Raw genomic sequence first — 19,317 nt, forward strand, 5'->3', positions numbered from 1 at the left:
TGTGATCTTGGGGCAAGTATCAACCTAATACCTGCATCTATTATCACAAAGCTTGGTTTGACTGAAGAAGTCAAACCAACCCGGATATGTCTTCAACTTGCTTATGGCTCCATTAAATACCCATCAGGCGTGATTGAAGACATGATTGTCAAGGTTGGGCCATTTGCCTTTCCTACTGACTTTGTGGTGCTGGAAATGGAGGAGCACAAGAGCGCAACTCTCATTCTAGGAAGACCTTTCCTAGCAATTGGCCGAACCCTCATTGACGTCCAAAAAGGGAAAGTAACCCTGAGAGTCAATGAGGAGGAGTTCAAGTTGAATGTTGTCAAAGCTATGCAATATCCAGACACCCCAAATGACTGCATGAGTGTTGATATTATTGACTCTCTGGTAAGAGAGGTCAACATGGCTGAGACTCTCGAATCAGAGCTAGAGGACATCTTTAAAGATGTTCAGCCTGATCTGGAGGAATCAGAGAGAATAATAGAACCTCTGAAAATCCCTCAGGAAGAGGAGAAACCTCCTAAACCCGAGCTCAAACCATTACTACCATCCCTGAAATATGCATTTCTGGGAGAAGGTGATACCTTTTCTGTAATCATAAGCTCTACATTAGAGCCACAGGAAGAGGAAGCATTAATTCAAATGCTAAGGACACACAAGACAGCTCTTGGGTGGTCCATCAGTGATCTTAAGGGCATTAGTCCAGCCAGATGCATGCACAAGATCCTATTGGAGGGTGACGCCAAGCCAGTGGTACAACCACAAAGGCGGCTGAATCCAGCCATGAAAGAAGTGGTGCAGAAGGAGGTCACTAAATTACTAGAGGCTGGGATTATTTATCCTATTTCTGACAGCCCCTGGGTAAGCCCTGTCCAAGTCGTCCCTAAGAAGGGAGGCATGACAGTGGTTTATAATGAAAAAAATGAACTGGTTCCTACAAGAACAGTTACAGGGTGCCGTATGTGTATTGATTATAGAAGGCTCAATACAGCCATCAAAAAGGATCATTTTCCTTTACCATTCATAGACCAGATGCTAGAAAGACTAGCAGATCATGAATACTACTGCTTCCTGGATGGATATTCAGGTTATAATCAAATTGCAGTAGATCCCCAGGATCAGGAGAAAACGGCATTCACATGTCCATCTGGAGTATTTGCATACAGAAGGATGCCATTTGGCCTGTGCAATGCACCTGCAACCTTTCAGAGGTGCATGCTCTCAATTTTCTCTGATATGGTGGAAAATTTTCTGGAAGTTTTCATGGATGAGTTTTCAGTATTTGGAGACTCATTCAGCTCCTGTCTTGACCATCTAGCACTTGTTCTAAAGAGATGTCAAGAGACCAACCTAGTTTTAAACTGGGAGAAATGTCACTTTATGGTGACTGAAGGAATTGTCCTTGGGCACAAAATCTCGAACAAAGGAATAGAGGTGGATCAAGCTAAGGTAGAGGTAATTAAAAAATTACCACCACCAGCCAATGTTAAGGCAATCAGAAGCTTTCTGGGGCATGCAGGATTCTATAGGAGGTTTATAAAGGACTTCTCAAAAATTGCCAAACCTCTAAGCAATCTGCTAGCTGCTGACACGCCATTTATCTTTGATAAGGAGTGTCTGCAGGCGTTTGAGACCCTGAAAGCTAAGCTGGTCACAGCACCAGTCATCTTTGCACCAGACTGGACATTACCATTTGAATTGATGTGTGATGCCAGTGACCATGCTATTGGTGCAGTATTGGGACAGAGGCATGACAAGCTTCTACACGTCATTTACTATGCCAGTCGTGTTTTAAATGACGCACAGAAGAATTACACAACCACAGAAAAAGAGCTGCTTGCAGTGGTTTATGCCATTGACAAGTTCAGATCCTATTTGGTAGGATCAAAAGTGATTGTGTACACTGATCATGCTGCTCTTAAATATCTACTCACAAAGCAAGATTCAAAACCCAGACTCATCAGATGGGTGTTGCTTCTGCAAGAGTTTGATATAGAAATAAGAGACAGAAAAGGGACAGAAAACCAAGTAGCAGATCACCTGTCCCGAATAGAACCAGTAGAAGGGGCGTCCCTCCCTCTCACTGAGATCTCTGAGACCTTCCCGGATGAGCAACTCTTTGCCATCCAGGAAGTGCCATGGTTTGCAGACATTGCAAACTACAAGGCAGTAAGATTCATACCCAAAGAGTATAGTAGGCAGCAATCAAAGAAGTTGATCACAGATGCAAAGTACTATCTTTGGGATGAACCATATCTCTTCAAGAGATGTGCAGACGGAGTAATCCGTAGATGTGTGCCTAAAGAAGAAGCACAGAGAATCCTATGGCATTGCCATGGATCACAGTATGGAGGACATTTTGAAAGTAAGCGAACAGCCACAAGAGTCCTCCAATGTGGCTTCTACTGGCCTACTCTCTATAAAGATTCCCGAGCGTTTGTGCTTAATTGTGATAGTTGCCAAAGATTTGGCAATCTGCCTCACAGTTATGCCATGCCTCAACAAGGGATTTTGGAGATTGAGTTGTTTGATGTATGGGGCATTGACTTCATGGGACCTTTCCCACCATCATACTCAAACACTTATATTCTGGTGGCAGTGGATTATGTATCCAAATGGGTGGAAGCTATTGCAACACCTACTAATGACACTAAAACTGTGTTAAAATTCCTCCAGAAACACATCTTTAGCAGATTTGGTACCCCTAGAGTATTAATCAGTGATGGGGGCACTCATTTCTACAATAAACAGCTTTACTCTGCTTTGGTTCGTTATGGAGTTAGCCACAGGATAGCCACTCCATATAATCCACAGATAAATGGGCAAGTTGAAGTCTCTAACAGAGAACTTAAAAGAATCCTGGAACGGACTGTAATTAACCATAGAAGGGATTGGGCAAGAAGCTTAGATGATGCTCTGTGGGCATACAGAACAGCATTCAAGACCCCTATAGGGACCTCTCCATACCAGCTGGTGTATGGAAAGGCATGTCACTTGCCAGTGGAACTGGAACATAAGACCTACTGGGCAACCAGATTCCTGAACCTTGATGCCAAGTTAGCTGGAGAAAAACGATTGCTTCAGTTAAATGAGCTAGAGGAATTTAGACTCAATGCTTTCGAGAATGCAAAAATTTATAAAGAGTAAGCAAAAAGATGGCATGATAAGAAATTGTCATCCAGAGTCTTTGAGTCGGGGCAGAAAGTTCTGCTATTTAATTCTAGGCTCAAATTATTCCCCGGGAAATTAAAATCCTGGTGGAGAGGTCCATATGTAATTACAAGTGTATCACCATATGGATACGTAGAGCTTCAGGATAATGACTCTAACAAAAAGTTCATTGTTAATGGACAGAGAGTTAAACATTATCTTGAAAGCAATTTTGAGCAAGAATGCTCAAAACTGAGACTTAATTAAAGCTCAGTAATAGTCCAGCTAACGACATTAAAGAAGCGCTTGCTGGGAGGCAACCCAGCCAATCACAAAATTTAATTTTATTCGTTTTTGATTAATTAATTGATTTTTACAGGTATAAGTCAAAGTATCTTCAAGGTAAAATAGCAATTGATTGGATTCACAGAGTTACAAGGGAATTTGGAAGCTCATTGGCGTGAAAAAGCCAGTAAGAAACATTTTGGGCGTTGAACGCCCAAAAGAAGCACCCATTGGGCGTTCAACGCCAGTAAGGGTAGCCATCTGGGCGTTAAACGCTAGAAAGGAGCATCTTCTGGGCGTTGAACGCCAGAAAGAAGCACCTTCTGGGCGTTTAACGCCAGAATTACAACATCCTGGGCGTTTAGAAAAATGCCCAGTGATAAAGGACTTTCTGGGCGTTCAACGCCAGAAAGAAGCAACAACTGGGCGTTGAACGCCCAGTAGAAGCAGCAATTGGGCGTTAAACGCCCAAAACATGCAGCATTTGGGCGTTTAACGCCAGGATGGTAGGGAGGAGGTAAAATTCGTTTTCTTTTACAAATTTTCTAATTTTCTATGTTTCAAATCATGATTTCTTGCATAAACATGCTTCAAAATGTCATCCTTCAAATCAAAATAGTTTTCTAAGAACCCTAATTTCTAAAATTCCTTTTTCAAAAATAATATAGCTTCATACATAAACATAAACCTTTTTCCAATCCAATCCAACTCTCTTTCCAATATCTTTTCAAACTTAATTATCTTTTAAAATCTTTTTCAAATTATAAATTTCAAATTTATTTTTAAATATCATTCATATCTTTTTAAATTATACCATTTTCTTGTCATATTTATCTTTTATAAATCATATCTTTTATCCTATATCCTTTCTTATTTTCAAAAACCCACCCCCTCCCTTTAAATCCACTTTCGGCACCCCTCTCCTCATCCACCATTCCACACCTGCTCTCCTTCTATCCCTCTTCTCTCTTTTCTTTTGCTTGAGGACAAGCAAACCTCTAAGTTTGGTGTGCTTATCCGTGATCACAAAAACATACTCACTTTGATCATGGCCCCTAAAGGAAAACAACCCAACCCAAGAGGTAAGAAAGAGAATATTCCAAAACCACTTTGGAATCAAGGGAAGTTCTTAACTAAAGAACATTCAGACCATTACTACAAAATAATAAGTCTAAGATCAGTGATCGCGGAAGTCAAGTTCGATCTGAAAGAAGATGAATATCCGGAGATCCAAGAACAAATTCGAAACAGGAACTGGGAAATCCTAGCTAATCCTGAAACGAAAGTGGGAAGGAATATGGTTCAGGAGTTCTATGCAAATCTATGGCAGACAGACAGGCAAAGAATAATTGGAGCTGCCCTCTATGATCATCGGACCTTAGTTAGAGGAAAGATTGTTCACACCCATCCTGACAAAATCAGGGAGATCTTTAAGCTTCCTCAACTGAAGGATGACCCAGACTCCTTTAATAGGAGAATGATGAGGGTAAACAAAGGCCTGGACAAGATTCTAGAGGATATATGCATCCCTGAAGCCAAGTGGACCACCAGCACAACTGGCATCCCAAATCAACTCAAAAGAGAAGATCTCAAACCAGCTGCCAGAGGCTGGCTGGATTTCATTGGGCGTTCCATATTGTCCACCAGCAACTGTTCTGAAGTTACTGTTAAAAGAGCAGTGATGATTCACTGCATCATGTTGGGAAAAGAAGTAGAAGTCCATCAACTGATCTCGTGTGAACTATACAAAAAAGCAAACAAGAATTCCAAGGACGCCAGATTGGCCTATCCAAGCTTAATTTCTATGCTCTGCAGAGATGCCGGAGTGAAGATGGGAATAACAGAATATATTTCAGTTGAGAGGCCAATCACTAAAATATCAATGGAAAGACAACAGCTGCAGGATGATCCAATCAAGAGGAGAGCACAAGAAGTCCTCCCAGAACTTCCTCAATTCGAATATTGGGAACATCTTGAAGCATCTATTTCCAAATTACAAGAAGCTATGAACCAAATAAAGGAAGAACAGAACAATCAAAGTAGCATGCTTTGCAAACTGCTTAAGGAACAAGAAGAGCAAGGGCGTGATTTAAGGGAGCTGAAGCGCCAGAAATTAATCCTTGAAGGACCAAGCACCCCATAGATCAAAGGAACATCCACTTCCCAAAACACAGGTTGTTGAGTTCTAATTTTAGCTTTAACTCTGTGATAGTGTTATTTTAGAAATTTACCTTAGAAGTTATACAGTAGTAGTAGTAGTAATTAGCATATCTATTCTGGTTTTATTTCCAATTAAGTTATAATTTATTTTTTTCATCATCATCAGACATGAATAAAATAGTAGATTTTTAGAATAAAGAAGTAATTTATATTTTTCGAGTTCTTAATAATAAAAAAAATTAAATTAGAATTAGTTATATGTGGTGGCAATACTTTTTGTTCTCTAAATGAATGCTTGAACAGTGCATATTTTATCCTGAATTTTACGAATGTTGGCTCCTGAAAGAATGAGGAACACGAAAAATATTGATGATCTGAAAAATCATGAATTTGATTCTTGAAGCAAAAAAAAAATTACAAGGAATCATTGGATCAAGAAAAGGAACAAAAGCCAATAGGCCTTAAAACCAAAAGGCAAGGGTGAAAAGGATCCAAGGCTTTGAGCATCAGTGGATAGGAGGGTCCAAGAAAGTAATTCCAGGCCTAAGCGGCTAAATCAAGCTGTCCCTAAACATGTGCTTATGGCATGCAGGTCCAAGTGAAAAACTTGAGACTGAGTGGTTAAAGTCGTGATTCAAAGCAAAAAGAGTGTGCTTAAGAGCTCTGGACACCTCTAACTGGGAACTTTAGCAAAGCTGAGTCACAATCTGAAAAGGTTCACCCAGTCATGTGTCTGTGGCATTTATGTATCTGGTGGTAATACTGGAAAACAAAGTGCTTAGGGCTACGGCCAAGACTCATAAAGTAACTGTGTTCAAGAATCAACATACTATACTAGGAGAATCAATAATACTATCTGAATTCTGAGTTCCTATGGATGCCAATCATTCTGAATTTCAAAGGATAGAGGGAGATGCCAAAACTATTCAGAAACAAAAAGCTACAAGCCCCGCTCATCTAATAAGAATCTAAGCTCCATTTAAAACTCTAAGATATTATTACTTCTTAATTTCTTTTCATCCTATTTTATTTATCTAGTTGCTTGAGGACACGCAACAGTTTAAGTTTGGTGTTGTGATGAGCGGATATTTTATACGCTTTTTGGGGTAATTTCATGTAGATTTTAGCATGTTTTAAATTAGTTTTAGTAGAATATAATTAGTTTTTAGGCAAAAATCATATTTCTAGACTTTACTATGAGTTTGTGTGTTTTTCTGTGATTTCAGGTATTTTCTAGCTGAAATTGAGGAAGCTGAGCAAATATCTGAGTTAGGCTGAAAAAGGACTGCTGATGATGTTGGATCCTGACCTCCCTGCACTCGGAATGAATTTTTTGGAGCTATAGAAGTCCGATTGATGCGCTCTCAATTGGGTTGGAAAGTAGACATCCAGGACTTTCCAGCAATATTTAATAGTCCATACTTTGCACGAAGATAGATGACGTAAACTGGCGTTCAACGCTAGTTTCATGCTGCTGTCTGGCGTCCAGCGCCAGAAACAGGTTACAAGTTAGAGTTCAGCGCCCAAAACACGTTACAACCTGGCGTTCAACTCCAGAAACAGCCCAAGCACGTGAGAAGCTTTAGTCTCAGCCCCAGCACACGCCAAGTGGGCCCCAGAAGTGGATTTCTGCACCAATTATCTTAGTTTAATCATTTTCTGTAAACCTAGGTTACTAGTTTACTATTTAAACAACTTATAGAGACTTACCTTGTACCTCATGACATTTTCAGATCTGAATTATACACTCTTTGGCAGCATGAGTCTCTAAACTCCATTGTTGGGGGTGAGGAGCTCTGCAGCGTCTCGATGAATTAATGCAATTACTTTTGTTTTCCATTCAAACACGCTTGTTCTTATCTAAGATGTTCATTCGCGCTTAAACATGAAGAAGGTGATGATCCGTGACACTCATCACCTTCCTCAATTCATGAACGTGTGCCTGACAACAACCTCCGTTCTACATCAGATTGAATGAGTATCTCTTAGATTCCTTAATCAGAATCTTCGTGGTATAAGCCGGATTGATGGCGGCATTCATGAGAATCCGGAAAGTCTAAACCTTGTCTGTGGTATTCCGAGTAGGATTCTGGGATTGAATGACTGTGACGAGCTTCAAACTCCTGAAGGCTGGGCGTTAGTGACAGACGCAAAAGAATCAATGGATTCTATTCCAACCTGATTGAGAACCGACAGATGATTAGCCGTGCTGTGACAGAGCATTTGGACTATTTTCACTGAGAGGATGGGAAGTAGCCATTGACAACGGTGACACCCTACATAGAGCTTGCCATGGAAGGAACCTTGCGTGTGGGAAAAGGATTTCAAGGAAAAGTTGAAATTCAGAGGACAAAGCATCTTCAAAACTCCAACATATTCTCCATTATTAAAGTAACAACTATTTATTTTATACCCTTTTTACTTTATACGAGGCTAAAGAACCCTATTGGTATCCTGACTAAGATTAATAAAATAAACATAGCTTGCTTCAATCCAACAATCTCCGTGGGATTCAACCCTTACTCACGTAAGGTATTACTTGGATGACCCAGTGCACTTGCTGGTTAGTTGTGCGAATTGCAAAAAGTGTGATTGCAATTTTGTGCACCAATACTCAATCCACATCAACGATTATCATCAAAGCCATCACTCATTAACCTTCTTACCATATCAACTATATCCATACCACCAAAATAATGAATTTTTCATGCCTCATCAAATCACACACATACATGGTCAACTAACTACCAATCAAGTTCATCAACACTCTATCACCTATACATATTCATTATTATCACTTTGACAATCCTCATTAAACCATTATTTAGCATTCAATTTCCATTTCCAACACAAATCACCAAGCCAATACTCAACATATTTCAACAATTATCAATTATCATCAAGAGTACTAAGCACTTAACATCTTCATGCATTCACACCTAACCTATGATCATCTAACCTAAGTTTTCACAAGACATTATATATTAAATATAAGAAACCAAAACCATACCTTATCCGATTTTCTCGTATAACCTAAAGACAATTCAATAAGGCAAGGTCCAAGTCTCCACCACCAAAATACAGCACCCAAAGCTCCGATCCCCTCAAGCTTCCAATTCCACAAACGTGTTCCAATTCATATATATACACTACCTAATACACATCACCACATTCAAATACACCAACTTAATTCTTAATCACAATTCACTAAGGGATTCACTAGGGTTCGAAGATCCTGACCTTGTTTGAGCGTTAATCAAATAAAATCCCGCTAGTTCCTCAAGTTAACCTAACCCTAAACATCAAATTAACCAAAGATCTCAATACCCAAAATATAAAGTTTTCGAAATTGGGGAAGAGAGAGTTGAAATTGAGAATGTGAATTTCTTATCAAATTTCTTACCGGATTTTGTAGAGCTCATCGCCGCGGACGCGTGGCCGCAAATGGTGCGACGGTCGGAGCTCGAAGCGAAAAGTTATAGTAAGTTGAATCCAAGCCAAGGGTTTGAACTCCTCCTTCTTTCCCCTTATGATTCTCCAGCGTGAAACAATAAGGAGGAAGAATGAGCTGAGCTCATTCGGTTAAATGAGTTGTGTTGGGCCTTTGGGCCCATTTTGGGCTCAATTTGTTCAGTTCGATTCTTTCGATCTAATCTTGTGCTAAATTTTTTAAAATTTATGTCAAAATTCTTATTTTAACAAGCTTTGTCCCATTAAACTATAAAATTCATATTAATCTCTAAAATTAATTATTAGTTTATTGATTAATTACTTATTAATTTTGTGGATTTTACCGTTAGGGTTAGTGTTTTTGTTTGTAAATTAGGGTTAGGAATTGATTTGGGAACTTTTGGGTTAATGTAGGTATTTTCAATAAAATTGGGAGTAGAGTAGTAATTGAAAATGAAATATAATATAATTTATTTATTTTTAAAAAATACTATTTATTCGTCAACTTGTAGATTATTTTTAATTGAGTATTCTAATTTAAAATTAGAGATAAATAAATTAATTTGTTTTCAATTCATAAAATTAAACTAAAATTCTCATTATTCAAATCTAAATAGTAAAAATCTCATTATTTTAAAATTTTTAAAATTTTAAATTATAAATAAAAAAATACTCAATAATTATAAAATTAGATAAATATTTTAATTTATTTCAAAATCAATTTACCAAAACTTGGTTTAATCACCTTTAATAAAATAATTTTTGAAAACCGAACTTTAACCCATTAAAATATATCAAAACTAATTCTTCATTTAATTTCAAAAAGTTTGGGTCTTACAGATTAAGTCCACACATGATTTACATCTTGACAACACTATATAACATTTTTTTTGTAATTTGATCAAATTTGTAATATTTATTATAAGAATATTAGATGTTATTATTTTTATAATAAAAATTAAATATTAAAATATAATTTATTTAAAAAACTTACAATTCTATAATATTATATGGACAAAAATATTAGTTTACAATAAAATTGGTACCATATATACTCATTATTTGCTTATATTGGTATCCTATATATATGATTCAACTCTTCAAAATGTGGATATCCACAAATTATTCTTTTTTCTAATTTCATATTAACTTTATTAAGTAATTAATTAGGGGTGCAATCAACTAGTAAAAAAGGAAGTTATTAAAAAAAAATAAAAAATTAAATAAGCAGAATTAGACTTTTTTTAATTTTTTCTTTGGATGAAACATGAATTCAAATTATCATGAGAAAAATTCAAAACCAATTGAAAATAAACATCCAAAATCTAAAAAAAATATATCTAAAACCAAATGAAAACAAACATCTAAAATTATTATAAAATGAATATCCAAAACCTAATAAAAAGAAACATTCCAAACATATAACAAAAAAAATCTAAAATCTAACAAAAAAATATCCAAAATCATTTAAAAAAATTCAAAATCTAACAAAATGAGACAAAAAAAATATTGGTAAAAAAATATCAAAAATAAAAAAAATATTTAAAATTATTAAAAAATTATTAAAAACCTAAAAAAAAAAAATCATCCAAAACATAAGGAAAAGAAATATCTAAAACATATAAAAAACCCCTCCAAAAACTAAGAGAAAGAAACATTAAAAAAAAAAAAAAAACCGTGTGTGGCACTAGTACGTGAGTTTTATTGAATGTTGAAGTACCATAATATGAATTTTATTGATATAGTTCACTGTAATATGAATTTTATTGAATGTTGAAGTACCATAATGCTAGTGTTATCACACAAGCAAAATCATGTGACACAATAAATAAATAGATTAAAAAAGAGCCATCAAAGAAACATAATATTCAAACCAAAGAGAAAAGAAAACTCCAAAATCTCATAACATCATTCCAATAACATTATTTTACTTGGCAGCAACTTTAGCAGCAGCCCATTTTTCTTGAAGAGCCGTAGTAAACAAAACAAGCTTGTCAATCTCAGGAAGAGTTCCAGTCACAGTGGAATCCTCAACAAAATTTGTAGCCCAATTCACCAGTTCTGGAAACTTGTCGGCCACGAGGATCTTCCTTCCATTCATCTCTTCGAACACACGTAGAAAAGGCAAGAAGCTCCCAAAGGCAATGTCAATGAATCCAATCTTGTTCCCTCCAAAGAAGGACTTTCCTTCACTGCATTTGTTGAATGCCTCTTCCAACGTCACAAGCACTTCTTCCTCCAATTGCTCCAAGTGTCGCTTCTTTTCCTCTTCATCTCCAGCGGCCATTAGAATGTTCTTCATGCAAACCAAGAACTACGTACACCCAAATTTAAATGCATAAAGAAATTGATTGAAAGCCAAGAATTTACGTTGTTGTCTAGTTTTTGTACATTTTATTGTGATTTTGATTTGGAGAAATGCTAAGGTACAACATTTTCGGTGGAGAAAAATGAGGAATTAGTTAGTGTTGGTTCAAATCCAAGATAAATAATGCAGGAAAAAAGTTTTCATTGATTTATAGTTTTAGGAATAATAAATTTAATGATATCCAACTCGCAAATCAACCTGGAAATTGAATATTTTAAATCTTGAACTATTTATTATACTTATGATAAACAAAAATACTCACAAATAATCAATTTGAAATTAAAATTATCAATTATTAAATCAGTCATTATGTAATTGTATATTTCTTACTCACAAATAATCAATTTGAAAATTAATCTTTGAATTTTGTACTATCTATACTTGTGATAAAACAAAATGTTCTACGAATACTAAAAACAAATCACTAAATTAATTATTATCATATAGTTATGTATATATATTTCTAATATTTCTTAAATTAAGTAATTAAATAAGTAAGATAAACAAAACTGATACAGTATAATAATCAGAGTGAACACTCAACCCGGTCCCTGTCTTTTTCCTCGATGGACATCACGGCCCTTGTCCAAAAAAAAGGGACATATCGGTCCTTGTCCCATACTTTTGTGAGACTTCCCGGTCCTTCCGTCATTTCCCCTGACCAAAATAGACGGAACTTGCCTACGTGTCAGTTAACGTTGCTGAGTTGGAGGTTAATACTCTGTTAAGTTCCACGTGGCTACTAGGAAATGGACAGGGGTTGATTTGTCCCCTTTTGGTGAGCTAAAACTACGTCGTTTTATTGGTCTGAGACCATGTGCTATTAGGGAATGGTAAGGGGTTGTTCTGTCCCTCGTTTTTAGTCTTCACTGAAACATATTGGTTTAAAAGTGATTCAACGCTGCTAATCTCTCACTCTTCTCCCAACCCAAATACAAACCCTAGAAAACCATGATTGGTAATGAAGAGCGTTGTTCATCATCAAACCCACGAAGCAGAGACGATTTAGGCTGGGGTCTAAATTCTGGTGGGAGTGCTGGAGCTACGAGGAAGAAGAAATGGGTTGCCCCAATTTGTTATTGTGGTTCTCATGCAATATTGTTCATGTCAGGGACAGTGAAGAATCCAGACAGACTATTCTTTCGCTGCCCAAAATTCAAGGTAGTTTTTGAGGGTTTAACTAATTTTTTGTTTTCAATTTCTATTCCACAGATGATAACAAATGTTAAACATTTTTGTAGACTGGAAAATGGCATTGCAACTTCTTTGCATGGCTAGATGATTATGTATCTTCATGTGGTGAGGATGCTAACAAGGCTGTCTCATTTGGGGCAGCAAAGCAGAAGCAGAATCGAATGGAGGGCCATGGTTATGTGGTGGATAACAAAGTTAATGAGTTGGAAGAAAGATTAATTGGTTTGGAGGATCAGTTAGATTACTGCAGATTGAAAATGGGTGAAAGTAAATGTATTATGTATGGGTTTAATTTGTTAGCATTTCTGAGTGGGGTTGTAATTGCAAACTTGTTTAGAGCAAGTGTGTAGGAATTTGATAGCTGAATTTCGTTATTTCACTAAGTTGAGTTGTGAACAACACTTTTGATGATGAATGAAGTTGGAATTATTGTGTTGAAATTGTAAAATTTGAACCATGGCATGTGATGAATATGTTAAATCTCATCCCTATATTGATAGATAATGGCATATATGTCATGACATAAATTTAACAAGTATGCATGCTAGCTAAGTAACACTAAGTATCTATAGTCAAAGAAAGATCCATGTTAATACATTGATAATTAAGGAACAGTACAGTTGTTGAAACAACTTAACACATAAAATGCCATTCAAAATATGGGCAGCAACATGGCCCTGAGTCAGATAACCAAAATATAGAGATCTCAACCAAAAGTCCTATGCCTAAAACCAGTAGTAGTAAGTAGCATAACATATAAGTTTTTTTGAAGCAAAACATGTGTCCTAAAGGCTTGTAGCCAAGATACAAAACAGCAACAAAAGGTACTCCAAGTTCACATCTTCTTAGGTGGCCTTAGTCCTGGACGCTTGAGCCCGGGAGTGGGCACAAATTTGAAAATTCTTGAAGCAGTTCCCAAGCTTGCAGCAGCCATTGTTTCTGTTGATATTGCACCACCTCCAGTTGTTGGATTTGTGGAAGAAGCTATTGGACCATGAGTAGGATTTGCCGAAGCATCGGACGTAAGTGCTGGACCTTGTGGTAGTTGAGATTTGAACCAGAGTGTAGGCCTTGGTGCTGGTGGGGGTGTGGGCATGAAACTTGATTGCACAAATTGGGTTGGTGTAGGTGGGGGCCTGATAACAGGGTTCTTTAACCTTAGGGCTGGATTGGATTGAGTGGTGAAAGCTACATCAGATGGTCCTTGTTGAATGTTGCTTGGATTTGTAGCATGCTGGACCTAGGGGATATGTCCTTGTCATTACCTTTCTTCTTGTTTTGTGTTACAACTTTTTTTGGAGTAGACTTCTTATCTGTTTTCTTCTTAAGCACTCTCTCATCAGAACTAGTGTTAGAGTCCTCCTCATAACTAGCTGGAGGTGGTTTCCATGCTTCATCCTCGGCACTCTCATAGCCATCATCAGAACTTGATGAAGAATCACTCAAAACAACATTTTCACCTGCCAAGCCATCATCTACCACCTCTGGCATATCTACAGGATGGTCAAAATAAATGTAAAACTCCTCACTGTCCCTGTTCTTGAGTTTGTTCTCCCTCATCTCATTAATCTCATGATCACCCTTAATGGGATGAAGCTCAGACTCTATGTCAGAGGCCAATATGTCATACCAATACATCTCCTTATACTCAACATAACCCAACTCTTTAAATAAAACAACCAAATCGAAAAAATTCACATAATCCAAATCCATTGGTGGGAACCTCTTCACTTTACCATCCATATAACTCATATATCCTTCACTGTCTCTCACAAACTTCCCCCCGTGATGAAACACGGGAACAACAAAATATTCAGCCATCTGTAGTATATTATAATGCATACATTAGAGCAGAACTAGCATACAAATTAAATTTGACTCCATTTCAATTTCACTTTTAAATTAAAAACCCTAATTCATTTTCTAACTCCACACATATTGTTTACTATTTCTATTCTTCTTGGACCACACAAATAATGTACATGCCAAAACATGTCAGACTTATTGAAAACGACAGCACACATTTGAAAAGGCAATGGAAGGACCACACTAACCTGGCACGTCGCAAACGCCGTGCAATCCCCGTCCAAGCTTCAACCAAGCGCTGTCAACACCAATATGTGGAGGTCAGTCAGCAACTTTGTCAGCAACACCGTTAGCACGTTTCTCCAACTTCAAGAGGTCAACGATCACTACAAGGGGACGACTCTTGCTCTACTAGGGTTTTCTGGTAATTATCAGCTCAACACATTGGGCTTATATGGAAACCCCAACATCACGTTCCCTTATTCAATCAAAACGCAACGTATCAAACCAATAAAACGACGTAGTTTTAGCTCACCAAAGGGGGACAAATCGACCCCTGTCCATTTCCTAGTAGTCACGTGGAACTTAACAGAGTATTAACCTCCAACTCAGCAACGTTAACTGACACGTAGGCAAGTTCCGTCTATTTTGGTCAGGGGAAATGACGGAAGGACCGGGAAGTCTCACAAAAATATGGGACAAGGACCGATATGTCCCTTTTTTTTGGACAAGGGCCGTGATGTCCATCGAGAAAAAGGACAGGGACCGGGTTGGGTGTTCACTCAACTTGTTGTAAGTGACAAATCTAACATTTAGTGTATAATTAAAGGTGGAAACTCAGGTCCAGTCGATTTCATGTGATGTTGATACCTGAGAGCCATTAGATAATTTGACTGATTTGACTAAATTTTCATCTAACGGCTCTCAGATATCAACTTCACGTGAAGTCGACTTCACCTGAGTTTTCACCATAATTAAATGTTAATATGGACACAAAACAACCACTCTTTAATTTATAGTAACATACAATCATCCTAAGCCACCGTATAAAGGAATGTATTTTTTGTGTGTATTTAAAAAATTAATTATGATACGGTAAAGCATTTGATTATTTTATCATGATAATGTTGATTATTGTACTATGATACTTTTAATTATTTCAGTCATTGATAGATTACTTTATTTTGAAAATATATAAATAATATATACAAATATAGACAATTCTATGATAAAGAAATTTTTGTACGAAAAAAAAAAGAAGGTATAATTTGCTTTAAAAAATTATAAAAATAAAATAACATATTTTTTAAATTAACATTTAATTACTGTCAAAGAGAATCTTCGTCATTTCATTATTTTTTTTCTCTTCATCATAATATATACCTACCAATACAGGCCAACGATATTATAGTTTATTTATATGTCCACTTATTAATTTTGTATCACAAAGAGACTCCGATTCTATCTTTTAGTGGTCTTCTGTTTTAACTTTTTTTTATATCTTTTTTTCTTTTAGAATTTTAATTTGAAACAACTACCTACATATTAAAAATGCAAATATAGGCCTTTGATTTGCTATACATAGTCAAGTATAATTATTTTTTCTCTCGAAAAATTTTAAAAATATGCTTAAATGTTTAATTTGATTTGAATTTACATATAATATTTATAATAACGCTCAATTTTTTTTTCTTTTATTAAATTTTTTGGTAATCACAATTGGTCAAAATATTTTTTTCCCAATCCACCCTTCATCATCTAATATTTTTTTCCTTCTCTTGATATCTCCACCACACCATCTTTCTCGTCAACGTCAACATCTGTTCTTTGTCATTTATCAAGAGAAAGAAATAAATACTAAGAGAAGAATTTCAATAACTTCAGAAATATTAGTGTTGCAATAATTCTAGTAGTTAATGTGAATGATTTATATTTTATAATTAAAATTAGCGATTAAAATTATAAATAATATTAATATTCTTAAAATATCTAAAAAAATTTCCATACAATACATACCCTTCGAATATACTAGAAAAATTAGGGGTCATGCCTTGTTGAATATAAAATAAATAATAAATAGAATAAAACAAAATAAAGCATACCTTATCGTCAATGTATGAACCCCAAAATCTAGCAATTGTTCTGTCATAAGCATCTCGAGGAAGAATAGAAGGACCATTGGACCAAACCTCGTCAATATATTGAACTATGACTAAGGATTCACATATGGGTTTGTCACCATGAATTAGAACTGGGATTTTCTTGTGCACGGGATTGGAACGAAGAAGAAAATCACTTTTGGAGTTCAAGTCCTCTTCAATGTTCTTATATTCCAATCCTTTGATGTTAAGTGCAATCTTCACCCTCGAGGCAAATGGACTGAACCATCCACCCAAAAGCTTCAAGTCACTGCTTTTTGCTGCCATCACTATTATTGAAACTCTGATATCTACTATATAGGTTACCACTTACACTAATCAAGCAAAGCACCAAGTGTATATTTATGGTAGACGCTTCTGTATGGAAACAAATTAATGAAAGAGATGAGACATTTGTGGTCCAAACTTGTGACATGTATCTTTTTGTTTTTGGTGTCCGCTTGTGACATGTGAATAATAATGTTTTCCGAGAAATTTAATAATGTTTTGTACAATTTTTTTTTAAGGATAAAAGCGAAAAATATAATTTAATTTAATTTAGGACACTCAGATAATATCAAGACAAATTCATTTTATTTATGTGATTTATGTTATTATTTTTGAAGAATATTGTTATTACTTTTAAAAAGTAAAAGTCAAGTGGTATGTGAAGAAACTTCAACAGATATTAATATATAAAAGTCAAGTAAAAGCCAAGTTTATATATGTGAAATTAATTTAGTGGCTCAGTTTTTTCAATATGGATTTGGTATCGGTGTTGTCCAATGAAATGGATGCATGAAAAAAACTTTCACTGCTACAGTATTTGGTCAAAAGTAGGTTATGTTTTAGTTTTGTTTTCAATTTTTTTTTTTTGTTGAAAAAAATAGACAAACGTAGATTGCGTTTTGATCCTTCAAAGATTTTTAATTTTTTTTAAGCCCAATCATAGTAAGGCTCATTTTTTTTATATGGAACAAAGCTTGATGTTATCCAACTAAATGGACGCATGGAGAAATTTTTTTCTGCTATGATGTCAGGTGTAAACGTAAGATGCATTTTACTTTTAGCCTGTTTTTTTTTTTGTTCAGGAAAAGAAACAAATGTGGGCTGGATTTTGCTTGGTACAGGCTTTTCAAATTTTTTTTATTTGTTTTAATCCAAACGTGGCCTGCGTTTTGTGTTGGGCTAAATGTTTTTTCTCGTAATAACAAAATGCAATCTGCGTTGTGTTAAGGGCCAGCATTTTTTTGGGAAACGCAAAACGCAGGCTGCGTTTTTCACGTTGTCAGATTACTTTTTGAAAAATGCAGGTTGCGTTTTTTTTTTTTGAAAAAAATATTTTAATAAAGAGTCCTGCCTATAAATACGAAACACTCCTCACCCAAACGGCCTCACTCCCATTCTACCCATCATTCTCTTCTTTCGAATACATATGTTGTAATTGTTAGTTTTTTTTTTTTTTTTGCAGTTAGGTGTGTCAAAAAAATCAGAGTATGTGAGGTTGAAGTTATGGAAAATATTGTAAATTTGCGAGTATATTATAACGGTGAAGTTATACCAAACACACATGAAGGAGTGACTTTTGTTTGTGAATATCCGTTGTCATTTGCTATTCCATGTACCATGAGATTTGTCGAGTTGCAAAATGGGCTTTGTAATAACATTCAAAGCCACATTTTAAAAAGGGTGAGCAACCTTTTATACAGAAGTCCTGTGCAAGTATTTGGTGGGCTAATACAGTTTCAATTAATGCCCATCACTGACGATGCCAGTATGCAGCAAATGTTCTGTATTTATCAACAAACCCCATTTCACGTGCCAATGATAGAGTTGTACGTTGAGTTTGAACAGCAGTCAGGGTCGGGCGCGGTCGGCGAGGAGGTCAATGTTGATGAGCTCGGGGATATAGATTGGGAAGAAGATAATAATGACAGTGAAGAGGAGTTCGAAGTTAACTATGAAGTCGATGACAAAAACAATGACGGAGACTTGGCAGGCAATCCGGAGGAGCAAAATCAAGCGAATGCGATTATAAGCCAGCACCTGTTTGGTGTTCCGTCTTTTATGCGGACTCTAGATCTCGAAGCTATGCATGACCCGGAATTTCCTGAGTGTGCGAATACGGGTATGTTATGATTATTAACTCAAGTTTCCTACAGTGTTTATTTTATATGCCTTGTCTGATTGATGGTGGTGCGCATGTCGTAGGTGAAGGCAACGCTGCGGCGGAAGATGGCGAGTTTAGTGTTGGAATGGAATTTGGATCGAGAGAGTCGGTGATATTTGCAATCAAAAGCTACACTATCCCTAGAGGAGTTGATTACACTGTGTATGAGTTTGAGCCACAGATATTCTATGTGAAATGCAAGGGGTTTGGTGCAGGGTGCGATTGGCTTATCCAGGCTAGCTTGATTCGAAAGAAAGCTTGTTGGGAGATCAGGAGATACAATGGCAAGCACACGTGCACCGTGGGAACGATATCGCAAGATCATGCCAAGTTGGACTCGGACACAATTGTAGATGCCATTAGGCCGTTGGTCGAATCAAACCCCTCGATAAAGGTGAAGTCTGTAATTGCAGAAGTTCAATCCAAGTTCAACTACACGGTCAGTTACCGCAAGGCTTGGTTGGCAAAGCAGAAAGCTGTTGCCAAGGTTTTCGATGATTGGGAAGTTTATTACCAGACTCTGCCAGTATGGTTGAAAGCAATGACGGTTAAAATGCCAAGGCCTCGTGTTCAAATCAAAACACTCCCCGTTT

The 19,317-nt window shown here is 36.3% G+C and overlaps 2 protein-coding genes across 2 annotated transcripts; both read right to left on the bottom strand.

Moving 5' to 3' along the window:
• Positions 1–10,765: 10,765 nt before the first annotated feature.
• On the bottom strand, positions 10,766–17,052 carry LOC112800968 (glutathione S-transferase U18). The gene is made up of 2 exons (XM_025843434.3): positions 16,519–17,052; positions 10,766–11,362 (listed from the first exon to the last, which is right to left on the bottom strand). The coding sequence occupies exons 1-2, from the start codon at positions 16,840–16,842 to the stop codon at positions 10,976–10,978; spliced, it is 711 nt and encodes a 236-aa protein (XP_025699219.1). The 5' UTR covers positions 16,843–17,052; the 3' UTR covers positions 10,766–10,975.
• On the bottom strand, positions 13,178–16,174 carry LOC112800969 (uncharacterized). The gene is made up of 2 exons (XM_025843435.3): positions 14,665–16,174; positions 13,178–14,431 (listed from the first exon to the last, which is right to left on the bottom strand). The coding sequence occupies exon 2, from the start codon at positions 14,429–14,431 to the stop codon at positions 13,799–13,801; it is 633 nt and encodes a 210-aa protein (XP_025699220.1). The 5' UTR covers positions 14,665–16,174; the 3' UTR covers positions 13,178–13,798.
• Positions 17,053–19,317: the final 2,265 nt, after the last annotated feature.

Source organism: Arachis hypogaea, chromosome 5, assembly GCF_003086295.3.
Source record: "Arachis hypogaea cultivar Tifrunner chromosome 5, arahy.Tifrunner.gnm2.J5K5, whole genome shotgun sequence".
NCBI classification, from domain to species: domain Eukaryota; kingdom Viridiplantae; phylum Streptophyta; class Magnoliopsida; order Fabales; family Fabaceae; genus Arachis; species Arachis hypogaea.